A 27,880-nucleotide genomic window follows, 5' to 3' on the forward strand; every position below is an offset into this window, starting at 1 on the left:
ACAAATGGTCAAAAATTAGCGAACAATTGTTGAAAATTATTTGTAACTTGTCCAAAGCCACTCAAAAATTGCCCAAAATGACTTGTAATTTGTAAGAATGACACAGGAATTGTTCAGAATGACTCAAATATTATCCAAAAGGACTAAATTATCCCCAAAATAACGGGATAATTGCACAAAATGACCAGAACTTGTCCAAAATGAGGTAAAACATGACCAAGAACACTTTGGTAGATTTCTGTGATAAAGTCTTCCTGGTGGTTTCCAGCTCAAACATCTCTTCTACTCTTCCATCAGTCATCCTCATTCCTCCTCTGAAGCCCCGGGGTTCGTCTCTCCTTCTCCGGTCGTCTTACGTAAGTCGAGTCTATTTCTCCTCCCGTCCTCTGAAGACTTCCCTGATGGTTATGAAACATCGCGGGGGGATTTCAGAGGAGGAAGAAGGACTCGGAGCTCGCTTCATTATGCCTCATCTACTGGGGAATTAAAGAGAAAATGGAGAGCAGAGGCTCCCTGGAAACCGATGATGGGAGGATGAACGGCTGTGTGGAAGACAGGAAGCCCAGATCACGACTGCTGAGTCAGAAAGTATACGGAAAGACCCAGAAACTGGACAAAAAGTCTCAGAAACTGGACAAAAAGACTCAGAAACTGGACAAAAAGACCCAGAAACTGGACAAAAAGTCTCAGAAACTGGACAAAAAGTCTCAGAAACTGGACAAAAAGACCCAGAAACTGGACAAATAGACCCGTAATTACCCTTAATGACCACAAAGCCTGTTTACATTGAGTTAAAAACTGTCTAAAATTACTTATAAACTGCAAATGTCGCATAGAAAGCCAAGCTAATAACTGCTGATTCAGAAACCTTCCAAAAAGACTCATAGTTACTTCAAATGACCCAAAAACTGTCTAAATGGTACAGAAGAAGATAAAATGAAGATTGCTGACTCAGAAACTGTCCAAAGGACCCAGAAACTGTATAAACAGACCCAGAAATGATTAAAAAAAGACCCAGAAATGGTACAGAAAGTCTCAGAAAGACCCAAAACTGCAAAGAAAGACCCATAGCCACCCAAAATTACCCCAAAACTGTTAAAGTTTAAAACAGTCTTAAATGAGTTTTTAAAAATACTGTTCAATTGGTACATAGGAAGATAAGCTCAGAACTGCTGACTAAGAAACTGTACACAAGGACCCAGAAACTGTATAAACAGACCCAGAAACGATATAAAAAGACCCAGAAAAGTCTCAGAAAGACCCAAAAGACTGTCCCAATAGACCCAAAACTCTACATAAAGAGCCATGACTACCCAAAATGACCCAAAATTTGTTCAGAAAAAGTAAAAAAAAAAGTCTAAAATGAGTTAAAATCTGTCCAACTGGCACACTGGAAGAGAAGCTCACAACTGCTGACTCAGAAACTGTCCCAAAAGACCCAAAGCTGTACAGAAAGACCCATAATTTCCCAAAATGACCCAAAAACTGATCAAAATGAGTGAACAACTGTCTAAATGTCACGTAGGGAGCCAAGCTCATGACTGCTGATTCAGAAACTGTTCAACAAGGCCCAGAAACTGGACAGAAAGATCATTTGACTCTCGGCTGTTCTCTGTGGTGTTTGGTTCAGCTACTGATCAGCCGTCGGACGGAACTAACTCTGGGCCGCCGATCAGCTGACCCTGAGCCGTCGATCAGCTGACCCTGGGCCGTCGATCAGCTGACCCTGGGCCGTCGATCAGCTGACCCTGGGCCGTCGATCAGCTGACCCTGGGCCGTCGATCAGCTGACCCTGGGCCGTCGATCAGCTGACTCGGGGCCGTTCTCACCTTCCCGAAGCTTCCTTTTCCCAGAACCATGAGGAAGTTGAAGTCGTGGAGTCCCACTTTGACCTTCCCGGGACTCAGGATGGGGGGGCAGGATGGGACTGGGACCGGACTCAGGGCCACCGGGAGAGGGGACAGCGGAGAGGGGAGGACCTGAGGCAGGGAGGGGGCGGAGCCATCTGGCTGGGGCTCCTGGAGCATCATTATGGGATGGAGGAGGAGAGAAAAAGAGGAGAGGAAGTATTCCGATACAGGAATCTAAACTTTGACTGATACTTTTAGAGATATTCACATTTCATTCTATAAAAATCAGGCAAACTGGAGGCAGCAGGACAGAAGTTTTGGTTAAATGTTTTGACTATATTATTATTATTAATATATATTATATTAACCTGCTGGAAGTCGGTCAATGTGAAATCAAAACAGGATTCAAGCTTCATTATGATTTCTAATAAGAATTTGCTCAAAGAGTAGTAGATAGATAAAGCTAAAAATCAACTACATATATATCTTAAAAAATAATATTTGATGGTAAAAACCTGCTGAACATCAGGACATCAGTGTCAACGATTAATTTATAAAAAATAAAAAAAAACTTTTATCTCAGGAAGTTAAAGCTAAAAATTAAATATAAAATTTAGAATTTCTAAAATTATTGAATATTATATCAAATTTCATGATTTTTCTTTTTTTCCCCACTTTTGTTAGTTTAGCTGCAAAAGAATATTTTTGAAGATATATGTATGTGTAAATACATAAACACATACTGTATGTACACACAAACATACATACATGTGTATATATATGCATGCACACATATGTATGTATATTTCTCTAAATAAAAAATAATATTTTTTAAAACTAAACTAAAAAAAGAAAAATATCTTGTGAAGCATTTCATGTATTATTCTAAAATGTTATAGATATCTTTATAAATGTCTATATTTTATGCTAAAAAAAATTTCAAGCAAATCAGGGATGGTCGAGCAGAAATGATTCCAAATTTCACGTTTTTCTTTTTTTTTTTTACCTCAAAGTATTTCACATTTTTAAAAATAGACAAATGTCTTCATTAATATTAACATTTTTTTGCTATAAACGGCAACTCGGAGCTCATCAAGCAGAAATTATTCTAAAAATGTTGAGATTAAATTACACAGTAAAATTTCAGGTTTTTGTCTGAAATATTTTTGTTAAAAATAAAACTCCTGAAAGTGGCTCAACGGGTAATTTTTTTTCTTCAAATTTTAATCTCAGAGTTTAATATTTCAAAAAGACATAAAAATGATATAAACTAGGAGGAACATGGAGCTTCTTTCTGCCCCCGGAGGTAAATCCCAGTCAGGCAGAACAATCCTGGTCCCTGCTGGAGGGTTTTTATCATCTAATTATTCAGAAACATCACAGAAAGTCATCCTCTTCTGGTTATGATCAGCTGGTCTGAGGAACATCTGCTTTCTGATTCACCTGAAGTTATTTTAAACGTATAAACTGTCTGGATCCCCTGGGAATAAATCTGCCCCTGAAGAACCAAAGTCACAGCAGGAAGTTAAAGTTCCTGTTTATTTATTTATAGAAGACGTTTACCTTCAAACGTCTCCTTCAGTAAATAACTAGAATGAAAAACTGTTCCGTCTGAAAATGGAAAATATGACCTGATTTTTAAATAGAAACTCATTTTTGAGGTCGTTTTCATGCCTACACATTTGGTTCCCACCTACAGGTTTAGTTTCTACCTACAGGTCCGATTCCTACCTACAGGTTTAGTTCCTACCTACAGGTCCGATTCCACTGACCACTGGTGTGGTAGGACTTTAGTTCCTACCTACAGGTCCAATTCCTACCCACAGGTTTAGAGTTTACCTACAGGTCCGATTCCTACCTACAGGTTTAGTTCCTACCTACAGGTCCGGTTCCTACCTACAGGTCCTGGTCCTACCTACAGGTCCTGGTCCTACCTACATGTCCTACCTACAGGTCCGGTGCCTACCTGTAGATCTGGGTCTGGTACTGGGATGTTGTAATATTCTCCTTCGTCCTGAGCCAGCAGCTTGAACCAGCCACTGATGGGACGCCTGAAGATCTCGCTGACTCCAAAGGACAGAGCTCCCATGAAGTCATTCCTGGACGTCCTATCCCAGTCCCAGACCTCCACCGACAGGCGTCGGTCCCACTGGTGGCCCCGGACGGAACTAAAGGACGACAGAACCAGTACAATGATAGAACCAAAGGGGGACAAACGGATCAGCGGACAGAACTAAAGGGGGACAGAACCGGTTAGCTGAGATCTGGATCTGAAGGCCAGAAGGACTCACAAGGTGAAGCTCTCGTTCCAAACAGGGTTGAGTGTGGAGCGGATGGTCTTGGTCTTCTGTTTGCTGTGGCTCTTTGGGTCTGGGATCAGTTTCAGTTTGACGTAGGGGTCCGAGAGGCCGTTGGGGTCCATCGGCATCAAGTTCCGAGCCTCCCGCACTGAAAGGAAGCAGAACGACCCTCAGAACGGAGAGAAGAAATATCTACTTCCTGTGTGAGGCAGATCTACTTCCTGTGCAAGGTAGCTCTACTTCCTGTGTGAGGTAAACCTACTTCCTGTGCAAGGTAAACCTACTTCCTGTGCGAGGTAGCACTACTTCCTGTGTGAGACAGATCTACTTCCTGTGTGAGGTAGCACTACTTCCTGTGTGAGACAGCACTACTTCCTGTGTGAGACAGATCTACTTCCTGTGTGGAGGTAGTGCGGTTCTACCCGTGACGTAGACGTCCTCCTTCTCGCCCCGGATGGTCAGGTGGATCCGGCCTCTCTTCTCGGTGTGGTCCTGACCGCACAGACTGGGAACACTGGTCTCACAGCGCCGGTGGACGTTCATGTCGCAGCCTCACAAAAACACAACATTTTACACTGAAGTCATTTTGTGTCTCGTTTTTGTGGTTTTGTCTCTCATTTTATCGTTTTATTTCTTGGTTTTGTCATTTTATGTCCCATTTTGTAGTATTCTGTCTCACTTTTGTCATTTTGTGTCTAGTTTTTTCTCATTTTGTATCTCATTTTATCATTTTGTCTCGTTTTTGTCATTTTGTGTCTCATTTTATTGTTTTATTTCTGCGTTTTGTTGTTTTGTGTCCCACTTTGTGGTTTTCTGTCTCGTTTTTGTCATTTTGTTTCTAATTTTTGTTGTTTTGTGTCGTGCTTTTGTCATTTTGTGTCTCATTTTTGTCGTTTTGTGTCTAGTTTTTCTCGTTTTGTATCTCATTTTATCATTTTGTGTCGTTTTTGTCATCTTGTATCTCATTTTTGTCGTTTCGTGTCTCGTTTTATAGTTTCGTCTTGCTTTTGTCGTTTTGTGTCTTGTTTTTATCGTTTTGTGTCTCAGTTTATAGTTGTGTTTCATTTTTGTTGTTTTCTGTCTCTTTGTTGCCATTTCGTGTCTCATTGTGTCCCAGACGCTGCAGCTAAATGAGAGAAACAACAGTCTGGACGTCCTGAACAGAACCAGAGAGAGTTTAATTATCTTAATGGAATTTAAATTGTAATTATCTCCTGAGTTTCATCAACAATTAAATACAGAAAAACTCCATCAGCTGTTGCGGGTTTTTAATCAGCTACAGGTTATTATTCTGTTCATGAGTTCCGTCAGAGAGTTTGACCTGCAGAAAAACAAACTAATGAGGATCTTTAACAGTCTGCTGCTGCTGCCTGCACACTGAAACATGAGGAGGCTTCCAGAAGTTTAAATTGAAACAAAAAGGTGCAGCTTACAGGCACACTTCATGCCCTGGTGGATGAGTCCGTACAGCAGCGAGCCGCAGTGGTCGCAGAACGTCGGACTGGAATACGTGTGGACTTTAAAGGTGTGTCGACTCTTCAGGTCCTGAAAGAAAAGAAAAGAGAATCTGAGGCCGCCGTGGACGCATTCAGGTCTGAAAAACAACCAGAAAACGCTCACACTGATCTCATATTATTGTCACTGATGGCGATTGTAGCACTCACTCTGCAATAGTCACTCTGTAATAGTTCATTGTTGGCCATCAATCCAACATGAACAGACACCTGCCAGTCACAGTCAGTCACTTCCTTATTACTGGACCTCCTCACTGTCAGTCACAACACCTGAACCAATCACCAGCAGCCTGTCTCTCACCTGGAATCCGCCCCATTCCTTTGTTTGAAGCACATCAGTTACACACAGCAGTAATTTGAACAACAGGATCACCCCACACCACTCATCTCTGGAAACCATTCACAAGCCTGGACACCGTGAAATCACACCATTAAGGAGGAAGCCTTCACCACTGGAACCACCAGGTCACCCACCTGAACCCAAACTGTGCTGAACGCTGGTGAACAACAACTCATGGAAAATATGATGATTGATGATGATGAAGCCTGTCTGCTGAACAGGTTAAGCTTCTATGGAGGATTTGATGGCGAGCTACACTGGAACGAGCTGGAAACAGTTGCTAGATTCACCCCTTCACCACTCCACTGTTGGCAGGCCTCAAGCCTCACAGCTTCATCCCTTCCCCACTGGTGTGGTAGGACTTGCTTACTTGTTTAGATGGATTGATTCACCCTGTTTGGATTTGTTTTGTCTGCTTTATGGACTTGTCTTATGGATGAATTATTTTGATTAACACCACAGTGGAACCACGCTCACCTGAATATATCGTCATTGAAGTGTCAAACTGTTGCTTTTGTTTGTTAGAAGTGAAGCTACTGAATTACAGATGAATGTTTGATTTATTCTCACTCTAATTTTCTGTTATTGTTTTGTTCTATTATGTCATTGTTTTGGCTTGATGTATTCAAGTATTTTTTGTTGATTATTTTTTAATACATTACCGGTAATCTGTAATTTCTGAGTCTTGTGTTCATTCATTTTCACACAGCTCCCAGAGCCCACCCTTTTCCATAGCCTAGCCCTTAGTTCACCATTCCATTACAAATGCTACCCTATAATTCAGCAAACTTGTCTAACAGGACACAAAAGTACCAAAAAATTATTTTAAAATGCCCCAAAATGTCATTAAATATCTAAAAAAAACAACAACTGAAAACTGCCCCAAATAAGCTAAAACCCGCCTAAAAGGAGGCGAAAGCAGTTATAAATGCTTTAAAACTCATCAAAATGACTAAAAACTGTTTAAAATGCTTTAAAATCATCCAAAATGACTAAAATGTGTTTAAAATGCTTTAAAACTCATCCAAAATGACTAAAATCTGTTAAAAATGCTTTAAAATTCAACCCAAAATGACTAGAAACAGTTTAAAAACTCGACTCAATGATTCAAAATTGCCCAAAATGACTAATAATTGTGTAACATTACTTAAAATCTGCCACAATTGAGTTAAACATTTACAATGCTTTGAAAGTTTCCCAAAATGACTTAAAAATTGTGTCAAAGGACTCAAAATTTGTCCCAGTTGTCTGAAAATATCTGTAAAATGAAATAAAAAACATTATAAATGCTTCAAATTGACTCCTAATTGTCTAACATAACTTAAACCCTGCCACTAATGAGATAAAAGCAGTTTACAGTGCTTTGAAAGTTTCCCAAAATGACTCTAAAACGGTTCCAGATGTTGGTGGAAAGTCTTACGTCGGGTCTCGGCTCCGTCACTGATCCGGGACACGTGAAGGTCACGAACTCGTGGCATCTTTTATGAACCACGAAGCTGCAAACTGGAGGAATATTTTTTAAAAAACATCGTCAGAATCAAAACCAGAGAAAAGATTAAATGATAAAAACCAGACGATAAGTTCATTCGTACCTTGACACTGGAATCCCTGTTTGCCGATGCCCCTGAGAGAGAAAAGAAATGACAATTAAACTTCAGATGAGAGCCAAAAAATGATTTAAAATCACCAATTATGTCTCCAATCCAGCCCAAAATCAGCTAAAATGTTTTGAAACTTGCTTAAAAGTACTCAAAAGCACCCAAAATCATCCAAATGAACCTCAAACCTGTCCACAAATGACTGTCTAGTTGTCTGAAATGATTATCAAAAAGTATCCAAAAGGACTCAAAATTACCTGAACTGACATTAAATCGGTATTAATTTACTTAAAAACAGTTTAAAGTGTTTCGATTCTTGAGTAAAATGACTCAAAAATGTCTAAAATGACAAAAAAACTCATCAAAAATGAGATAAAAACCTGTTTAAAATGAACAGAAATTTTATCTAAAATGACTCAAATCCCATAAAATGACATTAAATCTGTATTCATTTACTTAAAAACTGATTAAACGCTATGATTTTTGTGCAAAATGACTCAAAAATGTCCCAAATGAGCTGAAACTTGTGACTGAGTCTGTTTTAAAGCTGATCCCAGACAAGCTGCAGTAACTCTTTATAACTGAGGTTGTTCTTTATAGTCTGACCCCACATCTGCATTTCCTCAGAGCTTTAATCGATTAATTGACTCTGATTAGGAGGAAAACAGCCACTGTCACTGATCTGGAGTCAGTTCTCGTCCATAATTAAAGACAGAGCTGCAGAGAACGATCTGAGCATCAAACAGGAAGTGATGTCATTCTGCTCTGTGACCAGCAGAGAGCATCAAACCACCAGAGATGGACCAGAGAGAAACCGATCAGGAATCAGAATAAAAACATCTAAATTCTGAGGAACTCAACCTGGAGCTGCTCATTTAAAATACTATTTTAATAAAAACACAAAATAAATTGTGGCTAAATTCCATGTAGCTGCTTCAGCTTCAGTCTCCAAAAAATAGCTAAAATTATATCTTTTATTGGAGTCAGAAACTATAAAAACAGAAAAAAATATAAAAATTTCAGCTTTCCAACAGACCTTGAACATCTCATGTGTGATGTATGAGTCATTTATAAAAATTCACCAAAATCAGGATTATTAATCAAAATCAACTGTGTTTAAAATTTAAACATGTCAAAAACAAAGCACTCGGATTAAAAAAAGAGAAGCTAAAATTACATCATTAATTGGAGTTTGAAACTTTGAAAACTGAAATAAATCCTGATGAAAACACACGCTTAAACAAGTAAATTGGGGCTGAGCTTTAAAAAAAGCGTCATTTGGAAACTAACTCACCTGATTTTTAATAACTCAGACCTAATTTTCAATCTTTTATTCAGCACAAATCAACAAAAATCTTGTTTTTTTTAAGCATTTTTGTAAAATCAATTTGAAAAAGCGATTATTTTTGTGTGAGTTTCTCTCATTCTGAACAAAAAATCCTCCCAAACTTAGTTTTTGGGGTATTTTTTTTTTGCTGATTTCCATCAGTGATTTTCAGTTCTCTCTCCTTCATGTTGTTCTGGTTCCACAGAGCTGCAGGACTTTAGATTAAAATGAACAACAGCGAAGAAAAATGAGCCAAGAAAGAAGAAAAAGGAACCAAAAATGAAGAAAATGAGCCAAGAATGAAGAAAAATTAACCAAGAATGAAGAAAAACGAACTAAAAATGAAGAAAAATGAACCAAGAATGAAGAAAATGAGCCAAGAATGAAGACAAATGAGCCAAGAATGAAGACAAATGAGCCAAGAATGAAGACAAATGAACTGAAAATGAAGAAAAATGAGCCAAGAATGAAGAAAAATGAGCCAAAAACGAAGAAAAATGAGCCAAGAATGAAGAAAAATGAACCAAAAATGAAGAAAAACAAACCCAGAATGAAGAAAAGCGAGCCTTCAGAGGGTTCATGTCACTAATAGAGATCTCTCACTCTCATTCCCTTTCTAATAAACCAGGCATTTGCTAACGAGCTGCTCTTAATTAATCCTCTGACATGTTGTGTGGAGGAAGAGTTTCCGTCCAGTTGGAGGAACGTCCTGACAGAAGCCCAGAGGCTGCTGGCCGACTTTCACCAGCACCATATGGTCCAGTCAGCCCAGAAACGAGCTGCAGGAGCTCCTTTAAACCACCAGAGCTCTACGGTCGACGTTCAGCTTCATCACGCTGCTGTTTTACCTCACATGCAGCAGGAGACACAGAAACACCAACTGGAGGCTAAAAAACCTCATGTTTAGATGGATCTGTTTCTACTTTCTGCAGGTTTTAGACGACATGCTGCCTCCTCTGCAAACCTCACATCTATTAGCTTCATGATGCTGCACTTTTCAAGAAAAATGACACTTTCAATCATTTTCAATTAATTTTCAGTACACAGAATGACAAAAACAAAGCAGAAAATGACAAAAACGAGACGACAAAAACGAACCATGAAAAGACAAAAACGAGAAAAATGAGAAAAGCGAGACACGAGAAAAACGAGACACAAAATGAGAAAAACTAGACAAAATGAGAAAAGCGAGAGACAAAATAAGAAAAGTGAGAGACAAAATGAGAAAAGCGAGACACAAAATGAGAAAAGCGAGACACAAAATGAGAAAAGCGAGACAAAATGAGAAAAGCGAGACACAAAATGAGAAAAACGAGACAAAACGAGACAAAACGAGAAAAACAAGACACAAAATGAGAAAAGCGAGACAAAATGAGAAAAGCGAGACACAAAATGAGAAAAACGAGACACAAAAATTAGAAAAACTAGACACAAAATGAGAAAAACAAGACAAAACGAGAAAAACAAGACACAAAATGAGAAAAACGAGACACAAAATGAGAAAAGCGAGACAAAATGAGAAAAACTAGACACAAAGTGAGAAAAATGAGACAAAACGAGACAAACGAGAAAAACTAGACACAAAATGAGAACTAGAAAAGCACTCAGAGTGCAGACCTCCGCCAAGGATGGAGAGGAAAACAGGAAACCCATGCAGTAGAACAGTGGTTGGCAACTGGCGGCCCACGGGCCAAAACTGGCCTGTCAGGAATAATATCTGGCCTGCCAGATGATTTTGAAAATTTGATTTATTTTTTCAATGTTTGAGATTATTAAAAATGAAGAATCGATCGCACCCATATATCGTGTTTCTACCCGCTGGCTCCAGGAGCTAGTGCTGGTTCAGCGCTTAGTTGTTTGGAGCTAAAAACCAGTTTGCGTTTCCACTGGCACGGAGCCAAGCCAGTCCGTCCACGAAACTCGCGTGGTCAGCTGCTGCCGGGCATTTCCGCATTCGCGCTACTGGTCGGACACGGTTGTACCAGCCAGATTTCACTGAGCAACAGTGTGTGCAAAACATGTGTGTGTCTCGGGAGTCATTTTTAATACATCTGTGATCAGAATTGAGCTGTGTGTCCCAAGCAGCAGCGATCAGCTGTAGAAGCTCCGCTGCTCGCGGTATCGCAGGTTTTTTACAGTTTGATGCTACCTTAACTACAAACCTCAACCTCATCTATTAGCTTCATGAGGCTGCATTTTTCACTTAATCTGCTTGAAATTTTTTCAGAAAAATGGCATTTTCAGTGCAGAAGTTATATTTGGAGCAACTGCAGCCTTTAAAAAGCGACTTCAGCACAGTGAAGATCTATAAATCGCTGCTGGAAACCGTCCACGTTTAGACTGAGTTTGCTGCTGCCTCCTCTCCAAAGCTCACATCTCTGAATGACTAAGATCCACTTTTAGCTTCGTGACGCTGCATTTTTTTTAACATAATCTGCTTTAATCTGATGGAGAAGAACCGGATTCTCTCTAGATATCAGTGAGGAAACTGCAGTAAAACGCTAAAAGCATTCTTCTTCTGGGAGCAGGGTGTTAATGATGATGGTTGGTTTTGCTGCTTGGCTGGTTCGTCTCGTTAAAAACGTTCTTCTAAACGCTCCTGGATGCTTTGTGCAGCTCTGGAGGAGATTAGAAACGTCTGCAGAAACAACCCTCGGAGGTCTCCGGAGGTTTTTCAGAACAAACACTCGATGACATCTCCACCTTTTCTGCAGCGTTTCTTTGTTGGAATTCGTCCCCTGTGAGTCCGGCACAAACTTCTGGACCTGAAGTTTAAGATGAGACTAATTCCTCTGTGTAAGCTAAAGCTGACGTCCAAATGTAGTTAATTTGGTCTTTTAAGCCATTATTTAATAGATTTGTGCAGAAAAATAAGCCAAAAATATTAATTTAATTTTTTTAAATTATTTTCTTTATATTTCTACACTTTTAAAAAATATATTTATCCTTCACTGTTGAGATCAGAAACTTTTCAAAGCTGATAAGTAAAAACAGTACAAGTATTTATAGTATATATATTAGTATATATATATTACAGTATATATACACACGTGGACAAAATTGTTGGTACCACTCAGTTAAAGAAGGAAAAACCCACAATTCTCACTGAAATCACTTGAAACTCACAAAAGTAACAATAAATAAAATTTATTGAAAATTAAATAATCAAAATCAGCCATCACTTTTGAATTGTTGATTAACATAATTATTTAAAAAAACAAACTAATGAAATAGGGCTGGACAAAAATGATGGTACCCATAACTTAATATTTTGTTGCACAACCTTTTGAGGCAATCACTGCAATTAAACGATTTCTGTATTTGTCAATGAGCGTTCTGCAGCTGTCAACAGGTATTTTGGCCCACTCCTCATGAGCAAACAGCTCCAGTTGTCTCAGGTTTGATGGGTGTCTTCTCCAAATGGCATGTTTCAGCTCCTTCCACATATGTTCAATGGGATTCAGATCTGGGCTCATAGAAGGCCACTTTAGAATAGTCCAACGCTTTTCTCTCAGCCATTCTTGGGTGTTTTTGGCTGTGTGTTTTGGATCGTTGTCCTGTTGGAAGACCCATGACCTGCGACTGAGACCAAGCTTTCTGACACTAGGCAGCACATTTCTCTCCAGAATGCCTTGATAGTCTTCAGATTTCATCGTACCTTGCACACTTTCAAGACACCCTGTGCCAGATGCAGCAAAGCAGCCCCAAAACATTACTGAGCCTCCTCCATGTTTCACCGTAGGGACAGTGTTCTTTTCTTCGTATGCTTGGTTTTTGAGTCTATGAACATAGAGTTGATGTGCCTTACCAAAAAGCTCCAGTTTGGTCTCATCTGTCCAAAGGACATTCTCCCAGAAGCTTTGTGGCTTGTCAACATGCATTTTTGCAAATTCCAGTCTGGCTTTTTTATGAGTTTTTTTCAGCAGTGGTGTCCTCCTTGGTCGTCTCCCATGAAGTCCACTTTGGCTCAAACAACGACGAATGGTGCGATCTGACACTGATGTACCTTGGCCTTGGAGTTCACCTTTAATTTCTTTGGAGGTTGCTCTGGGCTCTTTGGATACAATTCCAACGATCCGTCTCTTCAATTTGTCATCAATTTTCCTCTTGCGGCCACGTCCAGGGAGGTTGGCTACTGTCCCGTGGGTCTTGAACTTCTGAATAATATGAGCCACTGTTGTCACAGGAACTTCAAGCTGTTTAGAGATGGTCTTATAGCCTTTACCTTTAAGATGTTTGTCTATAATTTTTTTTCGGATGTCCTGGGACAATTCTCTCCTTCGCTTTCTGTTGTCCATGTTCAGTGTGGTACACACCTTTTCACCAAACAGCAGGGTGACGACTTGTCTCCCTTTAAATAGGCAGACTGACTGATTATGAGTTTGGAAACACCTGTGATGTCAATTAAATGACACACCTGAGTTAATCATGTCACTCTGGTCAAATAGTTTTCAATCTTTTATAGAGGTACCATCATTTTGTCCAGGCCTGTTTCATTAGTTTGTTTTTTTAAATAATTATGTTAATCAACAATTCAAAAGTAATGGCTGTTTTTGATTATTTAATTTTCAATAAATTTTTATTTATTGTTACTTTTGTGAGTTTCAAGTGATTTCAGTGAGAATTGTGGGTTTTTCCTTCTTTAACTGAGGGGTACCAACAATTTTGTCCACGTGTGTAGTTGACCATTAAATTAAACTATTTTTACTATATTATATCTCATAAAATGATATTTCTATATTTTTATTGATTTATTTATAATTAATATCATTTATTATTCTTAAATTTTTAAATTAAATTATTTCTGAGAAAATATTTCTTCTTCTACAGATTTTCTCTGTTTTGTTAAAATCCAAATAATATTTAGTAAATTCCCAGAAAAATATTAACTTACACGTTAACTGGAAATAATATTCTTATTGTACACATATTTAGTGTTATTTGAAATGAAAAAGTAAAATAAAAGAAATATTTTAAGGATTGTTTTGCTTTAAATTTATTGTCTTGCAGATTCTGAAATTACAGATTAAATGTTTATTTGTTTAATTTAAAAAAAATAACACTTAAAAATATTGATCCTTCAGTGTAGAATTTATTCAAGACTGAAGGATTTTTAAACTATAAAGTTAAACTGTTTGTACTGCATATAAATCAGCAAAAAATCTTGTTTGCACAGATATTAAGTTATTTGATAAAACATTTCTGTATATAGAAAATGGGTTATTCATTCAGTTTTATTTATCTAAACTGTTTATAAATATGTATATAAAAGTTGAAAAATAAAATAGTAAATTTTTTTTAATTATTTGGCATATTTTCCTGTTTCATATCTAGTAAAATTATAAAAAAAATAATTTTAATATTTATGATTTATTATTTATGTCTGGTAAAAATGTCAACAGTTTTTTAAAATATATTTTTATTTGCCATCGTTTGAAAGAAAAATTATGCATATAAGAGTTGAAAAATAAAATAGTAAATATTTATTAAAATTATCTGACAGTAACTATAAAATTAAACTATTTTCACTGTATATAAATCAACAAAAATATTACTTTTACATTTTTGCATGTAGAAAACGAGTTTTTTAATATTTATTCATTTATTTAGTTGAAACAGTTTTTTAAATTTTTGGGGGGGAATTTTTTGCCTTCATTTGAAAGAAGAAATATGTACAGTAAAGTTGAAAAATATAATAGTAAATATTTTTCTAAATTATTTGACACATTTTCTGATTGATATCCGGTGAAATTCTGGAACATTTATTTTATTATTTATTTTTTATTGATTTGATCACTCTGCTGTGTTCTGATGTGTGCAGGAAGTTCAGCAGTAAAAGCTGGATGGTGTGGGAGGCAGCGTGGAGGTGGAGGACTACGTGGAGGACGGGGTCGAGGAGGAGGAGGAGGAGGAGGAGCAGACGTTACCAGATGAAGTCGGTGCAGTGGCTGCAGAAGGTGGGCTGCTTGAAGAACCTCGCCGTGAACTGGTGGTCCTTCACCTCCACGATACGTTTGTGCTTCAGAGCTCCTTTCCTCTGGAACACCGGAACCCTGGGAGGAGGAGACAGGGGAGATGGCAGGGGGGAGGAGGAGGAGCCGCCGGGGGAGGAGGCCGACGTGGGGGAGGCCAGGGTGAGGGGGGAGAGGGACGGGGGAGGGGACACCGGGGTGGACATGATGTCTGCAGAGGAGGAGTAGGAGGAGATAGAGGAGGAGGAAGAGGAGATAGAAGAGGAGGATAGGAAGAAGATGAGGAGGAGGAGAGAGGAAGGAGGAGAGGAGGAAGAGGAGGAAGAAGAAGAAGAGGAGGAGAGAGAGAGGAAGGAGGAGAGGAGGAAGAGGAGGAAGAAGAAGAAGAGGAGGAGAGAGAGAGTAAGAGGAGGACAAGAGGAGAAGGAGGAGGAATAAGATGAGGAGGAGGAGGAAGAGGAGGAGAGAGGAGGAGGAAGAAAAAGAGGAGGGGGATGACGAGGAGGAAGAAGAAGAAGAGGGGGATGAGGAGGAGGAAGAGGAGGAGAGAGAAAGAAGAAGAGGAGGAAGAAGAAGAGAAGGATGAGGAGGAGGAGGAGGAGGAGGAGGAGGAGGAGAAGAAGAAGAGGTGAAGGAGATGAGGAGGACGAAGAAGACGAGGAGGAGGACAAGGTGAAGGAGGTGGTGGAGAGAAGCATCCAGAAGACAGGAAGTGGTGGAGGAGGAGGTGGAGCAGAGGAGGAGGAGGAGAAGAAGAAGAGGAGGAGACAGAGAGGTTAATTCACACCCAGAGACCCAGAAACCTCCTCGGAGACCCGGAGGAGCGATTTAGCGGAGAGTGTCCCACATTCTCCTCCCCGGTCGCCATGTCAACCCTGCCTCCTGTTGCCATGTCAACAACACCCCCCACCAGCTGCTCCAATATTAGCATCCCTCCTCGTCTCCGAGCCTCTCCGCTGCCCTTATTAGCAGCCAGTCCCACTTCTGGAGGAGAAAGTTTGAACCAGAACGAAACGACCACGGGGAGATGAGCCGGAAAAGAAAGAAAGAAAGAAAGAAAGAGTGCAAAATGGCAAGAGAGATGGAGCTGCTAAATGATAAATGAAACAGAGATTTAATGAATAAATAAATAACCCCGTAGCAAAAAAAACAAAAAAACACCACCAGTGCCAGGAAAAGAAAAAAAAGAAGTGATGAAATGATGGAGTGTCAGCCGGAACGAATCGATTGGAAAAAAACTCCGAAAATAGCAAAAAGAATGGAAATAAGTGTCTAAAGACTCGGTACCTGAAGCTGGAGGAGATGTTCGGACACCCGGAGACGAATTCCTTCCTCTTCCTGTCTCACCTGTGGCTCCAAAACAAAAAAAGGAATCAAAAGAGGAAAGAAGCCGGCAGAGAAAAAAAAAACAAAAAAAGTAAAAATATAAATAAAAAAAGTGCCAGAAAAGTGTCAGGAAGCTTTCTAGGAAGCAAAGATGGAAGGAAGCGGTTTATATCCGGAGGAGGACGGGACGAAGACGAGCTGCTGGGATCCTCTTTCCAAGATTGATTCTGTTTTCAACCAGGACTGGAGACGGAGGGCAGGAAGAGAGAGAGAGGAAAGAATGAGAGGAGGGAGGTGGAGAGAGAGAGAGAGAGAGAGAGAGAGAGAGAGAGAGAGAGATTGAGGGGAACAGGCGGCGATTCATTTTCAGATCTGGGTTACTTCTCTCAGGAGGGCGAGGACGCCACAGGAAGGAGGACGGACGATTCGACGCCACAAGGTTGAGTTTGGACCAAGACGGACGGTTGAAGCTTCTATGTGAAAACCTGAGATGTGTGAATTTTAAAAAAAAACACAGAGTTTGAGTGGTGGACATCCAGAAGATCTGAAGGAACCAGAAACAATAATAAGTCATCATAAGACCACTTATTGAAAACACAACTCTACATGGATTTGAATGCTGGCATGGTTGGTAAATGGTCTTTATATAGCGCTTTACTATACCTGCAAGGTACCCAAAGCGCTTTACATGATACATCACATTCACCCATTCACACACACATTCACACACTGATGGCGGAAGCTGCCATGCAAGGCGCTAACCACGACCCACCAGGAGCAATTAGGGGTTAGATGTCTTGCTCAGGGACACCTCGACGGGCCGAGGATCGGACCGGAAACCCTCCGGTTGCAAGACGGCCACTCTACCCACTGAGCCATGCCGCCAACTAGAAGTCATCTGTCCGTCCATCCATCTATCCGCCCATCCATCCATCCTTCTTTCCATCCATGGTACGTCCATCTATCCGTCCGTCCACCCATCATCCATCCATGGGGATCTTGTCTTACGTTGGATCCATTCCTACCTACAGGAACAGGTAGCAGTCTATCTCAGGTCTACACATAGAGACAAACAATCACACTCTCATTTATAATCACTAATTAACCTCAGCATGTTGTTGGACTGTGGCAGGAAGAACCCGGAGAACATGGAGAACCCAGAGACTTCATGCAGAAAGATCCCAGGAAGGCTGGGACTCGAACCGGGGATCTTCTAGCTGTAAGGTGATGGTGCTAACCACCAAAGCACCACGCAGACCACGAGTTTAACCAGCATTTTATAATCATTCTGTCAATAAATCAGCTGCTATGTTTCTGTTTCCGGGCTGATCACACAGCTTCATGCTAGCTCTGCAGCAGGACTGACAAAATAAAGGTTTTAAACATAATTGTGATATTTTATAAAATGCCAGTAGCAGATAAATAAAGCCAGGATGTGTTCTAGTTCTAAAGTAAAGGTTGATTCAAACCCATTCCCGGTGTTTCTCCTTCATCTAGTCTTCCTCTACTGAAGCTGCAGGAGGATGGGTTCGACCACAGCGCTGCTTCATGAAACCAGGCCAGCCGGACCTGATGGGAAGAGGAGTTCAGATGGACGGAGGTTCTGATGTTCTCTGGTCATCCACGTTCTGAGAAAGACTCACAGAAATGTTGATCACACAGCAGGACACCTTAGTAGACCTCGGAAGCATCAAACACAACATTTTTCTTTTCTACATTTTAAAATATATTTTATTTAAATATTAGTATTTTTAATAGTGTGCACCATAAAAATACTGTTTTACTCTATTTAAATCAGCTAAAAAAATATTTATTATTTATTAATTATATATTTGTTGTTTTTTTTTAGATATCTTCGGTCACATTTTAATGGAAACGTATCTTCTGCCGTTTCCAATCAGCATATTATTGTCATTTATGTCATTGTTTATTGCTTATTATTGTATATTTATTGATGTTTTGTGTCTTTTTGGGGTTGTTTTTTGTATATTTGTGGTTGTTTTGTGTCTAATTGTGTTTCTTTATGGTTATGTTTTGTGTATTTGCAATTGTTTTTATGTATTTGTGGCTGTTTTGTTGTTGTTGTGTAGTTGCTTGTTGTATATTTGTGGTTGTTTGTTGCATATTTGTGGTTGTTTTGTGTTTATTTGTGGCTGTAGGAATATTAGCCGTTTCCTACCTTTTCTTTTCTGCCGAGGCACGCATCTGATCAGCATTATTCTGCAAATCAAACCTGTAGGGAACAGCGTGACACTTTAGAAACCAAGTCATCATTATTTAATACAACAGCTGCTGAGCTAAAGTCCAGGAAAAAAAGGAGTAACGTGACAAATTTACAGAGAAAGTTTAAATATTGAGGTGAAGACCCTAAAAATTATTCATGGAAAACCAAAAAAATATTTAAAAATAAATTAAAAATTAAACCAGACCAATCTGCAGGAAAATATCTAACAGGCAGCTGTTAGCTTAGCTTAGCATCAACACTGTAAACCTCTGTATGGTAAATATGGAACAAGCAGCAGTTAGCTTAGCATCAACACTAAACCTCTGTATGGTAAATGTGGAACAAGCAGCCGTTAGCTTAGCATCAACACTAAACCTCTGTATGGTAAATGTGGAACAAGCAGCCATTAGCTTAGCTTAGCATCAACACTAAACCTCTGTATGGTAAATATGGAACAAGCAGCCGTTAGCTTAGCTTAACATCAACACTGTAAACCTCTGTATGGTAAATATGGAATAAGCAGCCATTAGCTTAGCATCAACACTGTAAACCTCTGTATGGTAAATATGGAACAAGGAGCTGTTAGCTTAGCTTAGCATCAACACTGTAAACCTCTGTATGGTAAATATGGAACAAGCAGCCATTAGCTTAGCATCAACACTGTAAACCTCTGTATGGTAAATATGGAACAAGCAGTCATTAGCTTAGCTTAGCATCAACACTGTAAGCCTCTATATGGTAAATATGGAACAAGCAGCTGTTAGCTTAGCTTAACATTAACACTGTAAATCTTCATATGGTAAATATGGAACAAGCAGCCGTTAGCTTAGCTTAGCATCAACACTGTAAACCTCTGTATGGTAAATATGGAACAAGCAGTCATTAGCTTAGCTTAGCATCAACACTGTAAGCCTCTATATGGTAAATATGGAACAAGCAGCTGTTAGCTTAGCTTAGCATCAACACTGTAAGCCTCTATATGGTAAATATGGAACAAGCAGCCGTTAGCTTAGCATAGCATCAAAACAGTGCCAACAAACCACCGTTCTGCAGCTCTGCAGCTGTTTGCATGCAGCTACCAGCGTATAAAAGTATCTGCTGGCTTTTTTTCTGAGGTTAACCTATTTCTGGTCGGGTCAAGTTGCCAGGTAACCAGCAGAGACTTGGACGACTGTTAATTAGTGAGCTTTGGAGGTGCTGGTAGGTGGAAGTATTTATAGAGAGCAGGCTAAACGTTTCCCCTGATTCCAGCTTCATGCTCTGTTAGATAACCAGCTTCGCTTTTAGAGTCCAGCCAGAGAGTTTCTACACGTCTGTTTCTGCCTGGTTTATGTCTATTAGTGGCCAATTTGTGTCTATTAGTGATTATTTTGCATCTATTAGTTGTTCTTTTGTGTCTTTTTGTGGTTGTTTGCATCTATTAGTGGATTGTTTGTGTCTATTAATGGTTGTTTCACATCTATTAGTGACTATTTTGTGTCTATTAACGGTTGTTTTGTGCCTTTTTCTGGTTGTTTGCTTCCATTATTGGTTGTTGTTTTGCACATATTAGTGATTATTTTGCATCTATTAGTGCTTGTTTTGCATGTATTAGAAGTTGCTTTGTGTCTTTTTGTGTTTTTTTTGTGTCCATTAATGATTATTTTGCATCTGTTAGTGATTATTTTGCATCTATTAGTTGTAGTTTTGTGGTTGTTTTGTGTCCATTAGTGATTGTTTTGCATCTATTGGTGATTATTTTGCATCTATTAGTTGTAGTTTTGCTTCTATTAGTTGTAGTTTTGCTTCTGTTAGTGGTTGCTTTGTGTGTTTTGTGTCTCTCTGGGGTTTTCTGTCTCTTGCCAGAATGAGAACAGTTTTCTTTAGCCCTCAGACGGTGAACCGTTGCGGCTCATCGCTCCTGATGAATTGACAGCGTGAACAAATGTTTGTCCTGAAAGCGTCAGAAGTGCGAGTTACTGTACATCCATGTTCCATTAATCACCGGCGGTGTGTGCTGCCGTGGTCTGCAGATGATCCGGGACGGAGGCTGGATCGCAGTGGGACACGGAGACTGGAGAGGCAGCGCAGGGTTGAAGGTCTAATTAATGGAAATGTAGGTTATTAGTCTCCTGATGAGGACACTGGCAGAGAATTAATTAACAATTATAATTAGCAAGATTGTTAGAGAGCAAAATGGTGTCAGCCGGCGAGATAAGCGCCACAGAGCTGGCGGTGTGTGTGTGTGTGTGTGTGTGTGTGTGTGTGTGTGTGTGTGTGTGTGTCGGACGCTGTCATGGTTGTAAAAAAAGCAGTGATCTGACAGTGATATATGTCGCTTCAGCATTAGTCATGCAGCAGGAGAAGCTGCTGATAGGAACGATACCAGGGTTTTCCTGCTCAGCTGTTTCTCTGCACAGCTTCTGGACTCTCTTCATGTCTGCATGAGTCACGTTCTGGTTCTGTTGGCACAAATAAATGGGGAGAGCTGCAGTAGTCAGTGGAGCATTGTTTGGGTCTGTTTGAAGCCTTTTCCTGTTTATTTGTGGTCGTTTTGTGCATATTTGTGATCGTTTTGCATCTCTTTGTGGCTGTTCAGTGTCTATTAGTCGCTAGTTTATGTGTCTTTGTGGTCGTTTTGGGCAAGTTTGTGATCATTTTGGGTCTTTTTGTGGTTGATTAGTGCCTGTTAGTGGCTAATTTATGTGTCAGTGTGGTCGTTTTGTGCCCATTTGTTGTCATTTTGGGACTTTTGTGATTCTTTGTGATCATTTTGTGGTTGTGTTATGTCTATTTGTGATTGTTTTGTGGTCATTTATGGTTATTTTGTGTCTATAGGCAGTCATTTGTTCTTTTTTGTGGTTGTTAAGTGTCTATTAGGGGCTAGTTTATGTGTCTGTTTTGTGCATGTTTGCTGTCATTTTGTAGCTGTTTGTGTCTGTCATTTTTTTGTGTATTTTGTGGCAGTTCTGAGTGTATTTGTGGTTGATTTATGTCTTTTTGTAGCAATTTGTGTCTATTTGTGGTCATGTAGTGTGTTTGTGAATGTCTTGCATCTACTTGTGGTTGTTTTGTGTCAATTTGTGATCATTTGTGCCCTTTTGTTCTTGTTTTGAGTATATATGTGGTTGTTTTGTGTAACCGTGTGGCTTTTTTGAGTCTCTTTGTGGTTGTTTTGTGTCTCATTGTGGTTGTTTTGTGTCTCTGTGCTTGTTTTATGTCTCTTTGTAACTGTTTTGAGTCTCTTTGCAGTTGTTTTGTGTCTCTTTATGTTGTTTTGTGTCTCATTGTGTTTGTTTTGAGCCTCTTTGTGTTTGTTTTGAGTCTATTTATGTTGTTTTGAGCCTCTTTGTGGCTGTTTTGTGTCTCATTGTGTTTGTTTTGAGCCTCTTTGTGTTTGTTTTGTGTCTCTTTATGTTGTTTTGTGTGTCTTTGTGGCTGCTTTGAGTCTCTTTGCAGTTGTTTTGTGTCTCTTTATGTTGTTTTCTGTAGCTACACCTCCCAGACCTTGGTCCTTGTTCACCCATAATCAGTTTTGTGATCCATTATTAATATAAAACATTGATTTCAGGGACTTTAAACAAGTATCTAATGATATTTTTATTTGATGTAACAGCTCATTTTTTACTTTGCAGCACCTCTTTAATCCTGATAAATAATAGATTCATGCTGTCACATCGACTTCCTGAAGACGGACTCGAGGTCGGCCCTCCATTGACAAACAGGACACATAAACGCTCACAGAGCCCCATGATGAGTAAGCACTCTATCAGTACCGCGGCGTTTCAGCTGCCTATCCGAGCATGCTTTACAGCGTTTGATCCGGCCGTAAAAGTGAAGCTGGAGCTCAGCCAGCCGCTGATCCATTAAGTGAACCGAGAAGATGCATGGCGGCAAGAAAAAGACACAGATTCAGCCGAGATGATTAAGAGCAGCAAGAAGAAACGAGTCAGATCATCCACTTACTTCCTCCTCCTGATCTAGAGACGACTACAGAGGGAACCATGTGATTCTAAATTGCTCCGATGGGACAATAAAGTTTTTTAAAAATTATATTTGAATAATAGGAAACCACGAAAAGACACAAAACAACCATAAAGAGACACATAACACAAGGAGACACAAAACAACCACTAATGAACACAAAACAACCACAAAACCACCACAAAGACACACAAAACAACCACGAAAAGACACAAAACAACTACTAATGGACACAAAAAACACTAATAGACTGAACCACTGAAAGACAAAAAACAACAACCATGAAAACACACAAAACAACCACTAATAGACACAGAACAACCACAAAGAGACACAAAACAACCACAAAGAGACACATAACACAAGGAGACGCAAAACAACCACTAATGAACACAAAACAACCATTAATAGACACAAAACAACAATTAATAGACACAAAAAACACTAATAGACTCAAAATAACCACGAAAAAGACACAAAACACACTAATAGACACAAAACAACCACAAAAAGACACATAACACAAGGAGACACAAAACAACCACTAATAGACAAAAAAAACCACGAAAAGACACAAAACAACCACTAATAGACAAAAAAAAACACGAAAAGACACAAACAACCACTAATAGACAAAAAAAACCACGAAAAGACACAAAACAACCACTAATAGACAAAAAAACCACGAAAAGACACAAAACAACCACGAAAAGACACAAAACAACCACGAGAAGACAAAACAACTACTAACAGACACAAAAAAACACTAATAGACGCAAAAAAACACTAATAGACGCAAAACAACCACTAATGAACACAAACAACCACAAAACCACCACAAAGACACACAAAACAACCACGAAAAGACACAAAACAACTACTAATGGACACAAAAAACACTAATAGACTGAACCACTGAAAGACAAAAAACAACAACCATGAAAACACACAAAACAACCACTAATAGACACAGAACAACCACAAAGAGACACAAAACAACCACAAAGAGACACATAACACAAGGAGACGCAAAACAACCACTGACAGACGCAAAACTCCCACAAGAAGACGCAAAAGGAAGACAAAGGAACACAAACTGGCCACAAAAAGATGTAAAATGACCATAAAGAGACACACAACAAACATAAATAGACGTATTCTATCAAATATTTGTCATAAATGTGGAAAAATGCCACCAACCCTCAGTGTTCTGTCTCTTCCATCCACCATGATACACTGCTTCTCCTGGTGCATTGTGGGATCTTCTGAGTGACTACATGTTGAGAAGAAATCTGCCTGACAGCAGCAGAAGAGGAGAACTGACCTCCTCTCTCAGATTATTTCTGCCCACAGCTTCATGAAACAGAGAATTCTCCTCCATAGGACGTTTTTGGGGGAACGATCGGCTTTTCATCCATTATCTGCTAACGAGCTCCAACCTGCTGCTCATCAGGAACCACATCTCCTGTTAAATGAAGACCGCTCCACTGAGTCTTTATGCTGGAGGGAAACAAATGTTTGGCAGGTTATTATGGTCTGTCAACATACAAAATCTGCACATTTATTCTGCCGCTGATCTGCAGCTACAAACACACCACAGTAAATCTGCCAGGTAAAGCCCTGGGTCTGAAATCAGTCGCTAATGACAACAAAAAGACATGAAACAGCCATAAAGTGACCATAAAACGTCACAAAATGATCACAAGAGGACACAAAATGACCATAAAAAGACACAAAATGACAACAAGAAGACACGAGACTCCAAATGACCAAAAATACCCCCACAAAATGACCACAAGAAGACACAACATGACTCAAAATGACCAAAAAAGACACAAAATGACCACAAGAAGACACAAAATGACTCAAAATGACCATAAAAGACACAAAATGACCACAAGAAGACACAAAATGACCACAAGAAGACACAAAAGATATTTATGGAAAATACTGAAATGTGTTTAGCTCATCCAGCCACAGAACTTTCATCCATATTTTACATGAAGAACCATTTTCAATACTGCCTGCCCTTGCTCTGTTTTTTCTGTTTTTTTAAGCTCAATGTTTTTTTATTGTCCCTTAATGTTATCTCTATAATAAGATTTTAAAAGGGCAAAATGTTCTTAAATTACACCAGAATTCAGGAAATAGGATCAATCATCTTCATAATTTTCTGGGGGAGGTTTGTGAAATTAAACGTTCACTCACATCCTGTGCGTCTCCTGGAGGCTAAGCCCCCCCGTCCCTAAGACCTAGTGACGCCCCTGTGATCCGTTAAAATAAAACACTGATTTTTATCCACTCTAAACGTGTATTTGACGATTTATCTTCCATTTATCTAAACAACAGCTGACTTTTTCACTTTGCGCCTCCTCTGTGGTTTAATAAATAATAAATCTCTGCTGTCAGACCGGCTATTAAAGGTCGAGTTGGAGGCCTCGAGTATAAACGAGTCCAGGAGGCTGAAGGTCGTTGGCTGACATGAAACCGTACGAAGAAAATACCAGCAAGACCTGGAAGCCTTCAGCAGGAGGAAGAGGAGGAGGAGGATGGAGGCTGGAGGGCAGCAGGTCCGAGGGAACGTCTGAGCAGATCTTAATCTCCATCCCAGTTTTCTAGGATGAATTCCCTGTAGGCCTCGCACACAGACACGCACCAGGCAACGGGGATGGAGAGGGAACAATTATTGTGTCCTCGATGTTGTTTCAGACTCGCCGGTCACAGAATCAAACCGCTACCAGCCGCTTTTATCCTGACAAACACAAATCCTCTCCGTTCCAGCTGCCTTCCTCTGGAATCACGCCTCAGTTTATCATTTACAACTTCCAACGCAGCGTTTAATCATCGGGAACTGAAGCATACGAGATGATGCTTTCTGATCAAAATGAGACAAACGACGAAAACGAGGCAAAAATGACCAAAGCGAGAAGCAAAATGACAATAAAATGGACAAACGACACAAGCAAGATAAAAACGATGCACAAAACAACGAATCGAGCAAAACACAAAATGACAAAAACATGAGACAAATGACAAAACTCCTACAAAAACCAACAAAAACAAGACAAAGTATTACAAAAATGAAATAGAAAACGACAAAAATAACAATGAACAATCTAACGTTTTGTCTCATGTTTTTGTCATTTTGTTTCTTTTTTGTCTCGCTTGTGTTTTTTGTCTCATTTTTGTCCGTTTGTGTTTTTTTTGTGGCATTTCACTGATGGTTTCTGTGTTGTTTCTGCCGCTGCGCTGCTATCTGCTGCTGCTCGGGATGCATCGGTGTCTGCAGAGCATTATGGGATGGCGGTATGTCCTTCCTCGCTGCATGTGGAAGCAGCCTTGTGTTCCTCTTTTATCGTGTGTGCAGCGCCGCAGGCCTCTACAACTCATCAGCTTCATCTCTGGAGTTGAAAACACATCCGAGCAGCCTTTCATCTCATTCCTCCAGAGCCACGCAACCGATCTCCAGCACAAAACATCCACAAAACAACCACAAAAAGACACGAAATTACCACAAACGGACACAAAATGACCGCAAAGACACAAAACAACCACAAAAAGACACGAAATTACCACAAATGGACACAAAACAACAACAAAAATATATAAAACAACCACAAAAAGACACAAAATGACCACAAAGACACAAAACAACCACAAAAAGACACGAAATTATCACAAAAGGACACAAAACAACCACAAAAATATACAAAACGACCACAAAAAGACACGAAACTACCACAAATGGACACAAAACAACCACAAAAATATACAAACGACCACAAAAAGACACAAAATGACCACAAAGACACAAAACAACCACAAAAAGACCACAAATGGACACAAAACAACCACAAAAATATACAAAATGACCACAAAAAGACACAAAACGACCACAAAAAGACACTAAATGATCACAAAAAGACACTAAATGACCACAAAAAGTCACAAAATGACCACTAAAGGGCACAAATTACCACAAATGGACACAAAACAACCACAAAAATATATAAAACGACCACAGAAAGACAAAAAATTACCACAAAAAGACAAAAAACGACAACAAAACAACCACAAAAGACACAAAAAAGGCAAAAACAACCACAAAAAGACACAAAATTACCACAAAAAGACAGAAAACAACCACAAAAAGACACTAAATGACCACAAATAGACACAAAAGACACAAACAACCACAAAAAGACACTAAACGACATTTTGTGTCTTTTGTGATCATTTTGTGTCTTTATGTGGTCATTTTGCGTCTTTTGTGGTCATTTTGTGTCTTTATGTGATCATTTTGTGTCTTTATGTGGTCGCTTTGTGTCTTTTGTGGTCATTTTGTGTCTTTTTGTGTTTGTTTTGTGTCTTTTGTGGTCGTTTTGCGTCTTTTTGTGGTCATTTTGCGTCTTTTTGTGGTCATTTTGTGTCTTTTTGTGCTTGTTTTGTGTCTTTTTGTGGTCATTTTGCGTCTTTTTGTGGTCGTTCTGCATCTTTTTGTGGTCGTTTTGCGTCTTTTTGTGGTCATTTTGTGTCTTTTTGTGCTTGTTTTGTGTCTTTTTGTGGTCATTTTGCGTCTTTTTGTGGTCGTTTTGCGTCTTTTTGTGGTCATTTTGCGTCTTTTTGTGCTTGTTTTGTGTCAACACAGAAACCATCAGTGAAATGCAGCAGAAAGGAGAAATCCTCGGGGAGGACGGAGCGATTGTAGAGGAGAGATCAGCAGCGACAGAATCTAAACCAAATGACAGAAGCAGTCAGAGGAAACAGAGAATCAAAACGGAGCAGAACGAGGAGCTGAAGAGAGCGAGATTCAAACCCTGAAGCAGGCGAGCGTTGGAAACCCGGAGGAAGCCGGTGGCAGATCAGGATCAATCTGCTGCCCCTCAGCAGGGACACACAACCTCCATCAGCTGGAAGGTGGAGGAGAGCTGAGGCCGGCTTACTCTGCAGAGGCCACCTTTGGGATGCTCAGCCTGCAGGAAAAGCTCTGAGCAGCTGTTTGGTTCAAACCAGAGAGGACAACAAGAGTCATTTGTCTGTCCATGTCCACAATTAATCGTCCCATCTTTAATAACAAAGAATTCAACGTGTATTCTAACCAGTGGTGGGACGCGATTAAAAAGATTAATCTAATTATTTACAGGCGTTGTAGTTAATACATATTTGACACAATAAGTAAAGTTTTTCAATTCAGCTACAGGTTGACAGTTGAATCAATGAATAGACATACACATGTTCATAATTATACATTATGATTATTAAAATTAATAGAATGTTAAAATGGGACATAGGGGAAAAAAGTGATTTGGATCATTTAAAGCCTGGATTTAATTTGTTTTTTTTTTTCCATTGTATGGCTCATTAACAAAAGCATACGTAGTTCAAGGACCTTCAGAAAAAATCCACAGATCCATTCTGTTTTCATAGCTACTGGTTCTCATTAATGGTGTCATTTTGATTGTTCTT

The 27,880-nt window shown here is 39.5% G+C and overlaps 1 protein-coding gene across 2 annotated transcripts in view; it reads right to left on the reverse strand.

Moving 5' to 3' along the window:
- prkcg (protein kinase C, gamma) overlaps positions 1-18,423 on the reverse strand; it is a 32,154-nt gene extending 13,731 nt beyond the window's left edge. The window contains exons 1-11 of one of the 2 annotated variants that reach the window (XM_051956975.1): positions 18,407-18,423; positions 17,697-17,796; positions 16,189-17,252; positions 14,857-15,112; positions 7,597-7,628; positions 7,425-7,507; positions 5,584-5,695; positions 4,573-4,701; positions 4,142-4,298; positions 3,817-4,018; positions 1,830-2,018 (exon numbers count right to left, since the gene is read on the reverse strand). In XM_051956975.1, the coding sequence (XP_051812935.1) occupies positions 1,830-2,018; positions 3,817-4,018; positions 4,142-4,298; positions 4,573-4,701; positions 5,584-5,695; positions 7,425-7,507; positions 7,597-7,628; positions 14,857-15,107 (1,155 nt within the window). In that variant the 5' untranslated portion in view covers positions 15,108-15,112; positions 16,189-17,252; positions 17,697-17,796; positions 18,407-18,423. Of the gene's footprint in view, positions 1-1,829; positions 2,019-3,816; positions 4,019-4,141; positions 4,299-4,572; positions 4,702-5,583; positions 5,696-7,424; positions 7,508-7,596; positions 7,629-14,856; positions 15,113-16,188; positions 17,962-18,406 lie in introns of those variants that run through there. The other variant, XM_051956974.1, reaches the window with a different exon arrangement.
- Between the last annotated feature and the right edge of the window lie 9,457 nt (positions 18,424-27,880).

This window comes from Acanthochromis polyacanthus, chromosome 12 (genome assembly GCF_021347895.1).
Source record: "Acanthochromis polyacanthus isolate Apoly-LR-REF ecotype Palm Island chromosome 12, KAUST_Apoly_ChrSc, whole genome shotgun sequence".
NCBI lineage: Eukaryota > Metazoa > Chordata > Actinopteri > Pomacentridae > Acanthochromis > Acanthochromis polyacanthus.